General features: G+C 38.4%; 2 protein-coding genes across 2 annotated transcripts; both read left to right on the top strand.

Annotated features, from left to right (window-relative positions):
* Positions 1-110: 110 nt before the first annotated feature.
* LOC143375055 (RNA-binding region-containing protein 3) lies at positions 111-2616 on the top strand. The gene is made up of 6 exons (XM_076823781.1): positions 111-265; positions 490-966; positions 1036-1153; positions 1520-1969; positions 2141-2291; positions 2377-2616. The coding sequence occupies exons 1-6, from the start codon at positions 251-253 to the stop codon at positions 2534-2536; spliced, it is 1371 nt and encodes a 456-aa protein (XP_076679896.1). The 5' UTR covers positions 111-250; the 3' UTR covers positions 2537-2616.
* A 351-nt stretch (positions 2617-2967) lies between these two features.
* Positions 2968-8611, top strand: LOC143375059 (uncharacterized). The gene is made up of 5 exons (XM_076823794.1): positions 2968-3379; positions 4638-4914; positions 4984-5273; positions 5753-5996; positions 6081-8611. The coding sequence occupies exons 1-5, from the start codon at positions 3191-3193 to the stop codon at positions 6140-6142; spliced, it is 1062 nt and encodes a 353-aa protein (XP_076679909.1). The 5' UTR covers positions 2968-3190; the 3' UTR covers positions 6143-8611.
* Positions 8612-13368: the final 4757 nt, after the last annotated feature.

The raw sequence follows: 13368 nt of genomic DNA, 5'->3' as shown, positions 1-13368 counted from the left end.
TGAACACATTCTTTATTAGTTTTAAAGTTAAATCAAAGTAGTCCAATTAAAATTCGGATACATAAAATAGGCAAGTTTGAATGTGGCGGAAATTTGTCGAAAGGCTTTCGCAAGATGGCGTTTCGATTTAAGTTAAAAATACCCCACAATGTTTGCCAACCTTATTTTTACTATTCACAGTAAAATTCTAAACACTGTTGATGTTCGATGATCTCGATATTATTGTTATTATTTCGAATATCAACTCAGAATGTCATCTAAAACGGTACGCGTAATTTTCTATATTCGCGTATATATTATTCAGAAATTGCGGAGAAAAACGAAAGTTTTCCTATTCTTTCGTTCTACATTATTTTTTAATATATAACCTATAACCTAAACTGTAAACGGTTTCTCTCGTGTACAATATAGTTTTCAATTTTTCGAATCTGAGATAAAATTTCAGAATGCAGCCTCCAAATGTATTAAACTGTAAACATTTTATTGCAGACATCGGATACTCTCAGAATTCTTCATTTACCACCCGAACTTTCCGACGATCGGCGCAATGAATTATTCCAGAAATACGGAGCTGTTAGAACGCGAACGCTAAGGCCTTCGAAGAAGTACACTATAACTTTCGCAAAGTTTATATCCAGCCACGCGGCCACGGAAGCTTTATTACGTTTGCATCAATTGAACGTCAGGGGACAATATTTAACAGTCGAATTCGCTAAGAAATCTATATCTGCGGACAGCGCAGAGCACGACGATCGTGAGAATGTTGGGAAAGAAGAAAGCAAAAGAGAATCGGCGAATAAATCTAATTTTCAAGCTTTTTTACAAAAGTTGAACAGCTGGACCATGAATCAAGTCTTCACCCAACCACCGCCTCCACATATCCGATATAAGTACGCGCCGCCGACGAGAAGTACATTAATCAGAATAGCTGTGCAATTATTAAAGGAGCCATCTTTTTACACGCAGGTATATCGATTACAATTTATCGCGATGAACGTAAAAACGTAATAAAAATTGATACATGTTTTTCTACAGGTTTTACATTTAATGAACAGGATGAATTTACCGCCTCCTTTCGAAGAACTAGAAACAGAATTTCCAATGCTTAAGGAGGCCTACAACATGGAGAAATATAAGGATATATTTGGGAAAGGTAATTTGCAGGACAAACAGGGGCGGATTTGGGATTTCCAGGAGGAGGGGGGTGCAGGGGTGAATCCAAAATTTTCTTGAGGAGGGTAGGGGGTGTAGGTCTGAGAAATAAACCAGGGACCTTTCCCGATAATATTTTCCTGCTAAACGAAAAAGTGTTTTTTTTTGGTATCAATTTATCATATTTTCTCTCATATTGCTAAGTTAAAATAAGCATTTTGCAAATTAAAATAAGTATTTTTCCCTTGAGGGAGCGCCCCCGCGCCTCCCCTCTGAATCCGCCACTGGGGACAAACGAAAGGAAGAACTCGTAGCCTCCTTTCATCTTCGAATATCATTTCTGTATTTAATCTGTTATATGGTACAGATTCGTACGAAGAAGAGTCGGAAGAAGAAGAGTCCGAAATAGAGTCCAACGAGGAAGATTCCACACGGCCTTTAGAAATCATACCCGTGAAAAGGAAACGTCCGCAATCTACGAAACGCTTAAAGATTCCAAAATTCGTTAATCCCGCCAAGCAAATTGTGCCTTCGAGCTCTACGCAGAAGGTTGTGAAGCCGGAAGATATGTTCGAATCGATACAACGTACGGAAACGAAGAATCTTAAGATTGAATTAAAGACGGTTGATAAGTTATTGGATGCCTCAAATAGGGAAGATATTGCCGCGACTGAGAGTGCCACGGATGGTGGTTTTGGTTTAATATTTCCGCCTCCTAAGGATCCCAAAGCTGATGAAAACGATGAAAGCGCGATATCTGCTCAGCAGGAAGCCATTACGTCCAAAGAATTGGCGGATAATAAGATTTCGGCTAATGGTAAAAATTCATTTTCATTAAGGGGACTGTCCGGTTAAAAGAGAAATGAAATAAAAAAAATCAATTTGTAGACCAGACGGTTCCCTTAGTATTCTAGAACTACATAGACAATAATGGAAAAATGTGTTCAATAGAAATTTAAGGATCAAATTTTTTTTACTTATGTTACAGATCAAAGACTGCTTCCAGTTTTTAAGAATTATCATCCTGGTAAACCATCGAATCGTTTATACATAAAGAATCTTGCGAAACAAGTCGACGAAAAGGATCTTCATTTCATCTATCGGAAATATGCGATACCTGAATTAAAAACGGAGTTCGAGTAAGAATTTTTAACGAATACTTGTAACGCGATGGTGCCTGATAGTGTTTTCTACGTAATTATTTAACAACTTTTATAATTCCAGGTACGACGTACGGCTTATGCAAGAAGGCAGAATGAAGGGTCAAGCATTCATCACCTTACCGAACACGGAACGAGCACAGTTAGCTCTCGACGAGACAAACGGTTATATTTTAAAAGACAAGCCGATGGTTGTGCAATACGCTAAAGCAGCAAAAAGTTAACACGGCTCTGCGGTTCTACTATTATTTATTAACTATCTTAGTAAGCAACGATGTCTTTAATAAAAAGATTTATTTTATAAGTCCCGTGAAACTTTCTTCAAACAAGATAGAATCATGTACATGTCATCAGATTTTTCCGGATCATTTAACGTACAGCTTTAACCAGAGTCGCTTGTAATGTGGATCTCGAGATCGATACGGCGAAGTGATTAAGTTCGTTACTTTCGATAGCGGAGAAGAAAATATCCACGTGGCAGACTATCTTTTTCCTCCCAGAAAATGATTCTTGCCAATTTAGTGATATTTACGCGTCTCGGTGTCCACGAATAAATCGCCTGAATCTATTTATAAATATTCACGAATGCGGAAAATGGGAGCTCGCTTGATTCGCTGAGTGGCATGTCACAGCCGCGTCAGCGGAGATCGGCGCCCGCCTGGCATCCAGTAATTCGTAGACCTCCCGTCGGGGCGCTACGTTTTCAGCTCGGAGCGGGCTTGTATTGTGTGCGCCAAGCGTCCGGTCTCACCGTCTCACCCAGTCTCACCGATCACCGTTGAGTTGCACATAGCCGTATGTGCTATCGCCGTCACTCCATTGCCGTCCCTCATTTCCGTCGTCGGTCCCGCACACGTTGACACGTCCCTTCTATTACCATGGACATCAGCCTGCTGCTCGAGCACTCGCAATATGCGCTACCCGTGGGCATCGTGCTCGTGTGCGCGATCCTCGTTTTCGCCTTTGGCTTCAAGAAGGCCGAGCAACCACCTTTTGCACAGCTCTCGGCGGGCTCCGACGTGGACCGGAAATTTGCCAGCAAGAAACGTAGCAAGATCAAAGAAAAGGTTAGCACGATGCACAACAACCGAGCGGTTCGAACAGTAAATCCTCGTCTTTCTCTTTTTTTCTCTCGAATCGACTGACAATGTGGATACGACAATCCGTGCGTATCCGACCACCCTCCATATGGTTGCTTATTCGTGGGCCAATGAATGTACACGCACACATGGCTGATAATCAGCTGGCGCGGCCAGTTAAACAGGGTTAATCGTTCTGTACTTGTTTTTTCTCTCGATGCGTACAACACGATTCGGTCGCGCGTGTACTATTTAAAGGGAACGTTTCTATCTTTCCTCGAGTTTCCTGTCAATTTTCTCGCCTTACGCGACACGTACTGCGCGCTCGTCACAGGTGTTCATGCGTTCGTAGTTCAGAGTCTGCGTGCAGGTCAGGTCGGTTTAACTCGCACATCCCCTGACCCGTATTAATACATGTATATGGGTCAGGATCGAACGTGATTCAGTGTATGAAATTGCTACATTTAACACATGAATCTTTTATATTGTTCTTTGCTGTAAGTGTTTTTGGTACAAACCAATATTACTTTTAAACGAGTATTTCAATCCCTTCGTATCACCTCCTACCAGTGGCGGATTTAAGAAAAAAAGGCCCAGGTGGTAAACGTTCTGAGGGGCCCATTTTTTCGGGAAAATGAGGAGGTAGTTTACTAAAAGAGGGTAAGTGTACAGAAAAGTATAGAAAAGGAATATAGTGCTTGGATAAAATAATTTTTTTTTGAAGACAGGGCCCTAGGGGGCCTTCTGAGCAGGGGCCGATTTTTCGGGAAAATAAAGCGGTAGTTTACTGAAAACAGGCTCAGTGTAATAGTACAGAAAAAATATGCTTTGGATATAATCATAATTTGTTTTTAAGGATGGGGCCCTGGGGGGGGGGGCCTTCTGTGCAGGGGCCCATGTGGCAATTGCTCATCGGCCGCGCTGTTAAATCCGCCACTGCCTCCTGCATTAGTCTTTTATCTTCATCTGATCGGGTCTACTGTTATTTATGATTTAAAATGTTTACGATCGTATATTAATGGTGCATTATCTTCATTAATTTTAGATTGCCAATCAAAGAATCTTTTTATTTCTGTCTCAGACTCTTGTTTTGATGGAATACTAATTATTAAATTTCAGGTATCACAGAGCTGATTATTATAATTTATGACTTTGTGTTTAAATTATGAGAAATACAAATTGTTTAGGATAACGTTGATATTACAAATTAGTGAAAGACTAATGAACGTAATTTTTTGTATCGTAGAGATCTGCCAACGGACAAGTCGCAACTGAAAAAGCAAGTCCCGTCAAGAAAACTGTATCGACAAAAGTAGAAACCTCGAAGAAGGGTGCAACTAAAGCGGACGATACCGAAGGAAAACTGAAGGAAAGAAAGCAGGAAAATAATAAACTGTCTACGGTTAAGAAAGACAAGGATCAAGTCGCAGCGAAGGTCGGCAAGGAAAATAAGGTTGAACAGGCGAAGAATAAGAAGAACTTGAAGAACTTGTTCCAAGAAAAGCCTGTAGACTTCGATGAAGGTAAGCTTTCATTAAATTCTCTAAACGTTCTACAATTGGACAGCGCTTATTCTGTATTTTGAAATGTAGGAGATTGGGAGCAAGCGTATTCCAGGAAGGATAAGAAGAATAAGAAGAAAGAAGAGGAATCCCCTTCTAAGAAAGCCAAGAAAACTGTTAAGAAGGCTGATTTAATTAATGAAGCTGTAGCCAAGCAAAGGGACTCTGAGAAAATTGAGATTAAAGATAAAGTTGCTAAGGAGACAGAAAATAAGGAATTACAGGAAAAGGATAAGAAAGACGTTATTTGTGTGCCCGACTCCAACGAAGAAGCGATAACTGAGGAAAAAGAACTGGAAAAGGAAGAAGAGCCTCTCAAGGTATCTCGTGAATGCATAAAGTTATATCAAATCTACAGTGGGTGGCCAAATTATTATACTCAAACAAAAAGGTTTGAGATTTTGTAAGTTTAAGCGATGCCGTATCTCTGCGAAAAATGGTCGCAAAAAATATTTAAAAAACGCATTTTAACGCTTGAAGTTTCTAGTTTTTGAATCAAGGACTCAATTTTTTTCATCCATTATGATACAGCTTATAGGGCAAAGTAAGAAAGGTACTTTTCACTTTGAACACCTATAACTTGCGAACTCACGATCGCAGACAAATTTTCATGAGTGTTTTGGAAAGCTAAGAAAGTCTCCTTTCAGAACCTTTAGTTGTTAATTTAAGATATTTCTTAATCGTATTAAACCCATTTTAAAATAATCCTGAAAATTGACGAAAATGTTTTGAGTATAATAATTTGGCCACCCTCTGTAATATGGTGAATAAATCTAATTAATATAAATTTTTGTTTAAGATCGAGAAAGTTGAAAAGGAAGAGAAAAAGAGTGCAAAACCCAAGAAAGGCAAGAAGGTTTCCGAAAGCGAAAGTGCCCCTGCGTTGACTCCATCTCCGCCAAAGGTAGATAATAAGGTCCAAGAGCAGAAAGCACAAAAGAAGAAAGACAATATAGAAAAGGTTTCTGATGACGCCGAAGAAAAGAGTTCTGAAGTTACGCAGACACAAGAAAAGGGTGGTCCTGTGTTCGATGAACTAGGAGGTAATTAATTCTCTTCGTTTTATAGTAGCATAACTATGAATTTCGATAATAGAGACTTGAATACGTTCTCTTTAAATATTCCAGACATCTGGACAGAAGCCAAGCCACAGAGAAAGAGTAAAAAGAAAGCTCGTAAGGATAATTGAGGGTGATTAAATGTAATGAAAATTATGTTCCTTGTGAAGAGGAATAGAGTGAGAATCCTGCTTAGTCCAAACGACATTTGTCATTTCGGGCTCATCAGGTGCGTTTCAAGTGACTTACCAATCGACCACCTGACCAAATTGTTCCTTTCCCTTGTACATAATACCAATTGGACTAGGTTGTTCGATCGATTATATTTTATAGACTTCATGACTGCAGGTGCATAATTTCATGTATGGAGAAAAAAATCTTTCGTAGATTATTGATTTCTTCCACATACCGATCGTCTGCTTCGACAGAGCTGCCTTGCATTTAACGAAAGAGGCATAAGTCATAGTTTCTCACTATAAAATAATAATTATTGTACACAGGCTATTCTTTTGAAAATCATCACACATTTATGGCTACAAGGATGCATTAGTAGTTTATGATTTTACAGCTACATCTACGGTACGCGTATTAATAAGGTCCTCGTGTTAAGATTAAATTGCTAACAGATAGTACTTATGTCTTTTACGTTTCATCTTAACGGGAACACTTCGATAAGTGAGCTCCGATTTTTCTATACCAACAACGACCGCGCTTGCACCCACGTTATTAACGTATCGAACGTTCATTTTATCTTAATCGCTGTACCTAATTTAAATGTTACACGTGCGAGCGCTGGAAAGCTGAAACTTAGAAAGTACGCGAGATATATCCGAAAGAAATAATAAAATGCAGGACAATCTCTATTTGGGGGAAAGTTCGCATTGCTGATGTGCATGTCCTTTTCAACGTACGAAGAGAGATATTTTCTTATACCCCCTATAGTAACTTACTTCGGCGTATAGGTCCAGAATTATATGCTTTGTAATAACGAACAGTAGGTAATATTTTATCATGCAAAGTACATCAGTAATGAGTTAGAAGAATTGATATATTTATAAGAACATACGAATCTGTGACAAAGCTTGTGCCAAGACGTGAAAACGGATGGAACACGGTGCGGCGAAAGTCATTATGATACATAACTCAAATCGGACCTAAGAACAACGTTATGTAATCTACATAATACTCGACTCTTTAATCAAGCATTCGAAATATTTATTTGCGAAAAGCATATTGAATAATCTTATTGCTCGCAGTATATTATCCAATTGAAATGAAATCATACATTGGCTTTCGAGGTACCCGGTTCCTATATACAGGATAAAACACTTGAAATTCCCACCTTGATCTACATCAGTATTATTATTTCTAAGGAAATTTCGGTCAAGTCAGTGTCGAACTTTGCATAATTTCGAAAGGGATATAACACAGGCTAAACGAAAACTTTCTACACTGTCGTTTCGACAGTTGCTTCTCAAAATAGAAAGATTTTTTGTGAATAGTATAAATATGTACTGAATATAATCATCACAGTTTCCCATAATCAGCATGCTGCGTTGTGCAGAAAGAATAACACCAAAGGCATCACTGCCTACGCTACGTGATGAAATCTCATTTAGTTTATTTATACGAGTTTCTATTTTAAAAAGCAAGAGCTCGAGTGCAGCGTTACTTAGAAAGATTCAACCCTGCCCATCGTATATCTCTTTCAAAAAAATGCAACTTTAATGCGATCGACTTTTCTGAAGAAATAACTGTATTAATCGAGATGGTAACTTCAATCGCGTCGCCCTTTATATTAAATACAAAGGATGACACTGACTTCTGTCAATGCTATCGTTTTACTGAGAAAAGTCATTTCAATAAAACTGTACAACCTGGGAGACATTTTCCAACTCAATACGATCAAACGTGGATCGACAGATCAAAATTACTTTCTCATTCTCCGATTCTCTCACGAACAATCTAATCCAGCCGTTCACAGTTTATGCCACGCATAGGATGTAGCAAGCGAGTGTACCGATTAGGCGTCAAATGTTTTCTCTGAAATAACTTTTTCAATACTGTAACAGCGGTTACTCAATCGTTATAAGGGCGCAGAGTTAAACTTTATAAGGGCAGCGATGTCTCAAGAGAAGAATTAGATTTTTAGGATATCTTTGAATATACTTAGAGTCGAGAACTATATTTGAAGATCCTGGGCTTCTATTTTCTGACGGGGGATAAAAAAACAGAGTGAAAAGAAGAAACTCGATTAAAGAGAAGAAATGACGTTAGTAGCAGTTGCGTTTGTCACAAAGAAAATGCATTATTGTCATAACTGATGTTGCGGATATACTGTACCGTCATCCGCTCGAAACAATTTATTAATTAGTGTGGTATGTTAATATATATATATATGAAAGGACCGATAAGTAGCGAAAGAGAATAAGAAAGATTATCTAGGGTGTACGGCGAATGAAATATTGTGATAAGTATACTATATACATACATATACCTGATGGTTGCATAAGCGTTGTAAAATAGTACTATTAAATGACACCATCGTTTATAGCTTTTAATTATAAAAATGAAAATGAAAAAACACCTTTTTAAATAGCTATCGATATTTTGTACTTTTATCCTTAATCTATTTTCGCAAACGTTCGTTGTACCATCAACGCATAGCATTATCCATTTCGGCGTGTTGCGTAATTTCCTTTAAACGTCTCGATAGCCCGATGAAAATTTTCTTTCCACGAACGCAAACGAGCTTCGATTCTCTATACTCTAAATAGTGCGACGTAACAAGCATCGTTTAAAATCAAACGAAACTCAGCAGCTTGTATCAAACATGTACCCTTCGCGTGCCAAAAATATGCCACCACAATTTTCGAAGGGTGACTATCGTACAATAATTGTTTCCGGTAACGATGCACTGGTGTTCGTCTGTCGGCTATTTGGAGTCGCATTACGTTTAAGTATGTAACATTCTACGGCAAAGATGCTGCGCTCTCATCATAATTTTACTGCCCTCTGAGTAGTCACTGGAATGAATCGCTTGGGGTGTCTAAGCGAAGTTACGGCGATCGGCGTTGGATTGCGTAACGTTCCCTCTGCAGAAAACGTGGCGTTTAATAGTTGCGAATAATCGTGCGAACGGCGCTAAGAACAGAACTGGAGAATGTATGTAATTTCAATATCGTTTCATGCCTACGTGTGGGAAGGATCGCTTGGGGGATTCCCCTCGCGTCTATTCGTCTGGTATCGCATTGAACAACTGAACAAATATTGCATTTGTGTGTTTAGGTGAAGAATTGACTGAGCAAAGTCCAGTCGAGTTGAATTGCCGCTGCGAATGATAACGTTAGAGGTTTTCCAGATGGGACGACTGGGTGGAATGGATACAGTGATCGTGTAAATCCAGTGAAGCATGAAAGCGGCAGTTTCTTTGGGTGCGAAGAGATAAATACTCACAAGGGAAAATCCCGCGCCCGGAAATTCGAAAAATTCTGAAACTTTGTGAATATGTAAGGAATTTCCTCCTGATTACAGCGCAATTTTTGTTTGCTGCCCAGATTCACTGTAAGGGGGTGTAATTGGCCCCCAAAAATTCGGCTATTTTCTGAGTTTGTGTTATAACTCGCGAACTGTAAGAGATAGAAAAAGAGTTTCAAGATAAAAGTTACTTGTTTTAATTAGATCTATCATTTGGTAAAAAAATTATTGTACAGTTGGCGAGTTGTATCCGGATTTTCAGGGGTCAATTACACCCTCTTAGAGTGAATTTCGGCAGCAAACAAAAATTGCGTTGTAATCAGAAGGAAACCCCTTACATATTTACAAAGTTTCAGAATTTTTTTCCCTTGTCAGTAAAAAGTCTGTTAATACAGTGTTTCGATACTGCAGTACACAGTTCTGAGTCCTGCAAAGAGGATTGGGGTTGTGAGGGATACTCCTTACAAACTTGTAACGAGCATAAACGCACCCTTACACTCACAAGGAGTGCCACTCGAATGTGCCTCGAGGACTTCACTATGTATCTTCTACCCAGTATATTTGCAAATCTCGTGGAACAGGGAGTTGAGCAGCCAAATTTTCGATGGGACTATAGCAGCTAAGGCACCGTTTATCCTGCAGAGAAGAGTGAAATATTTTAAATGACAAGCTGAAACCAGAAAAATGAAATTGTGTAGATTTGCTACGAGTGTCTCAGGGGTTGCATCCTAGACACTAGCCTCCAGCCACTGATTATTTAAACCTTTAACAGTTTATCCCGAAGGAGGCACGGGCCGAGTAAATTAAAAGGGTACAGAATTTTTTTCTTTACACTTTTTTTATCATAAATGGAAATATTTCGGAGCATAAAAAAAGTATACATTTTTTTAACCGGAACTTGAGAATTTATTAAACTGTTAAAGGATTAGAGAAGACTATTCTTTGAGGAGATCATTCGCAGTCCAACGCCGATCGTAATAAATGTTTATCGTCGACGTACTTAAGTTTAATAATCGAGACAATTTGGGCAGCTACAGAATCATGCGGTCGAGGTCTATTTAATATCACCATATTTTTATATGTAATATTCTTCTAATCGCTAACTCGCGTGACGGTTTGACGATATAAGGGTGAGAAGTTGATTCGGCGAACCGCTGAAGGGAGGATTGCGGAAGTTTTCGAGAGCACGTTAAATAGAAGGATATCATATTTTGGATAAGATTTATATACGCTCTTTACGCATCGCTTATGGAGCAACCAGTGGCGGATTTAATGGGCGGCCATTAAATTATTATCCAACCCCTATACTTTTTTTTCTGTACACTTAGCTCGTTTTTAACCGACTTCAAAGGGAGTTTTTTTTATTTGAAAGAGTGTGAAGAGCCGGTGGTACTATGTTAATTTTTTTTTATTATTATTTAGATTCTCTAGAATTATCTAGAATTCCAGTTTTAATGTACGTTCGCGCATAACTTTGTAACGCGTGGACCGATTTGGATGATTCTTTCGTTGTTATACGGAGTATGTTCCCCAATTGGTAAATGTTTTTTAATCGCCTTCAAGCAAAGGTCACTAAAAATTATAAAATAATAATCTTTAAAAAAAAAAGTAAAAAACGACTTCAAAGGTGCGCTGAAAAGGATAAAATAATTTTTTTTAAAATCTGTGTCAAAAAAAGAAAACGAAATTTAAATCAGTTCGACGCGTGATGTCCCACTAAATTTTTGCGCGCTCTAATTCCCGAGCGTTAGTGTGCTAATGGACTATAATTGATAAAGTTGTATAAAATGATTTAATTTTGTTTCTACTTTGCCACCGATTTAAAAAAATTATTTTATCCTTTTTAGCGCATCTTTGAAGTCGGTTATTTATTTTTTTTTAAAAAAAAAGTTTATAATTAGTAAACCACCCCTTCATTTCCCAGAAAAAAATGGGCCCCTCGGTACGTTTGCCACCTGGGCCTTTCCCCTTAAATCCGCCACTGGAGGCAACCCGCAATTCGTATGAATCACCAGGGTGCGTCCCTGCGTTCCGAAAGATCCCAACGAAAAACTCCGACACGCTAAATTCGACGTTTGAAATTGAACAGTATTATCGCTATTGTACATATGTATATTAACCAGCAATGTTCTTCTAATTAAATATCTGTGTGCAATTGTATCGCGTACTGTGGTGGTTAGTACCTTCAAAAGAGAAAAGATTTAAAAAAAAAAAAATTGTATCAGCCGATTATCGTTGTCTTTGTCGATTAAGGTTTTAGACGTATTGCAGCAATATCAGTGTCCAACGAAATCCACATGCTTCTGATTACAACTTTGTTTTCTACCGTATCTGTACGAGGTTGCTGTAGTGCGAGCTAGTAGTCGAGACGCGTGGTGTCTTCTTTTAGTTTAAGGCGAGCGATATATTTTTCATTAACCAGGGAACTCCTTCTTCACACGAAAAGAGAAGCATAATAGCGTAGATTTTAGTGGCCTAACGCTTGTAATATTATTCAAACGGTCGTGACGATAGGTTTCGTCGTTAGAATATCACAGACACGGAATAGAGTACAGGGCGAATTAATCTAGGATAATATTACGTTCGCGAAGCATTCAATTCACCGAGACCGGTGCAGCTACCGCGGCGATATACGACAAACTCTACCGCACTAATATTACTATTAACTACTACGATAACTGTATAAATATATTTGTGTAAAATGCGTGTAACTTCGGTCAGTTTGAATTTATTTACTAGCGCACTGTTTAATGTTAAGTTGCACCGAGAGCGCGAGATATTGTATTAATATAAGCGAAAGGTTTTCTTCTCGGAATTAGTGGGAAATATATAATTCACGAGAGAAATATTCTGTTCACAAAGGCTGGGGTGGGTCGTCACTGTAAGTGCTACCGAATACATTTACAAGGCTTTGTCTAATATCCAGCCAGGAATTTGTACACAAATCTGGAGCGATGCTCGAGCGACGGAGTTACGGTAGCAGAACATTTCTCGTTTAATGGTAGTCAATTTTGTCGCGACATTTCTGGGGAAAGAAATCCGATAGAGACAGAATGGATTCACAAGGTAGAAAGAGAGACAGGTAAACTGAAAGAATAAAAATTATATTTTTCCAGCATTCAGTTGCAACTATATTCACTGTGCCCGCCCGTTAGCATCGTCATAATATTTTTGTACATATTTAATTGTCATTACGAAGCCAGGTGTATTGTACACGAGGGGAGCTGATTATCCTCCGCGCTAAAAATTGAAAAATAACAGAATATGTCGTTTCAAGGGACCACAGAATATAGACAAATAATAAAAACATTATGGAACTTCGTTTTTCATTTTTACTTTTATCATCAATTACTCCTCCATCGTTCTCTTCGATTTTCGCTCCCAAACACCGTCTGAACTTCTACAGAATTCATCTCGAGCAACGTTCAGCTTACTCTACCCCTACGCAATTGTAACGCATCTGTTTTATATTTTCAATTATAATATTTCGCTTTAATAATCACATCGAGATATTTAATTTACTCCGACGTTCTTTAACAATAGAATCACACGTGCAAGTTCGTTTTATGAGACGATCAGCCCTAAATTTCTTAACCCTCGAGGGGGCGCGCTTTGTGAACTCCGTTCACCGGTCTGCGTTTTTCCTTCATTAGGTCTCGGTAAGACAAATATTCTCTCCGCGCGATCGTGGTGTTTTTCAAGAACCCTATGATGCTTGTGCCAGTTGATTTTCATTTTTGATGTTTAAAATGTTTTACATATACTATTTTTTTTTTAAATAAATTTACTGCATTTTTGGATACATTGCTAATATTTCCCCATCACATTTAATTTAAGTTACCACTGTCAACAGAGAAACCGTTTCTGAAGTGTAATATTT

The sequence above is a fragment of the Andrena cerasifolii genome, chromosome 12 (assembly GCF_050908995.1).
Source record: "Andrena cerasifolii isolate SP2316 chromosome 12, iyAndCera1_principal, whole genome shotgun sequence".
Lineage (NCBI taxonomy): Eukaryota > Metazoa > Arthropoda > Insecta > Hymenoptera > Andrenidae > Andrena > Andrena cerasifolii.
This window is presented reverse-complemented; position numbering and strand designations above follow the sequence as displayed.

Bases quoted from the DNA above. Each gene is read 5' to 3' on its own strand.
- LOC143375055 (XM_076823781.1), top strand. The intron at 967-1,035 runs GTATATCGATTA...GTTTTTCTACAG, and splicing joins AGCCATCTTTTTACACGCAG to GTTTTACATTTAATGAACAG. The intron at 2,292-2,376 runs GTAAGAATTTTT...TTATAATTCCAG, and splicing joins GAATTAAAAACGGAGTTCGA to GTACGACGTACGGCTTATGC.
- LOC143375059 (XM_076823794.1), top strand. From the start codon at position 3,191: ATGGACATCAGCCTGCTGCTCGAGCACTCGCAATATGCGCTACCCGTG. The intron at 3,380-4,637 runs GTTAGCACGATG...TTTGTATCGTAG, and splicing joins GTAGCAAGATCAAAGAAAAG to AGATCTGCCAACGGACAAGT. The intron at 5,274-5,752 runs GTATCTCGTGAA...TTTTTGTTTAAG, and splicing joins AGGAAGAAGAGCCTCTCAAG to ATCGAGAAAGTTGAAAAGGA.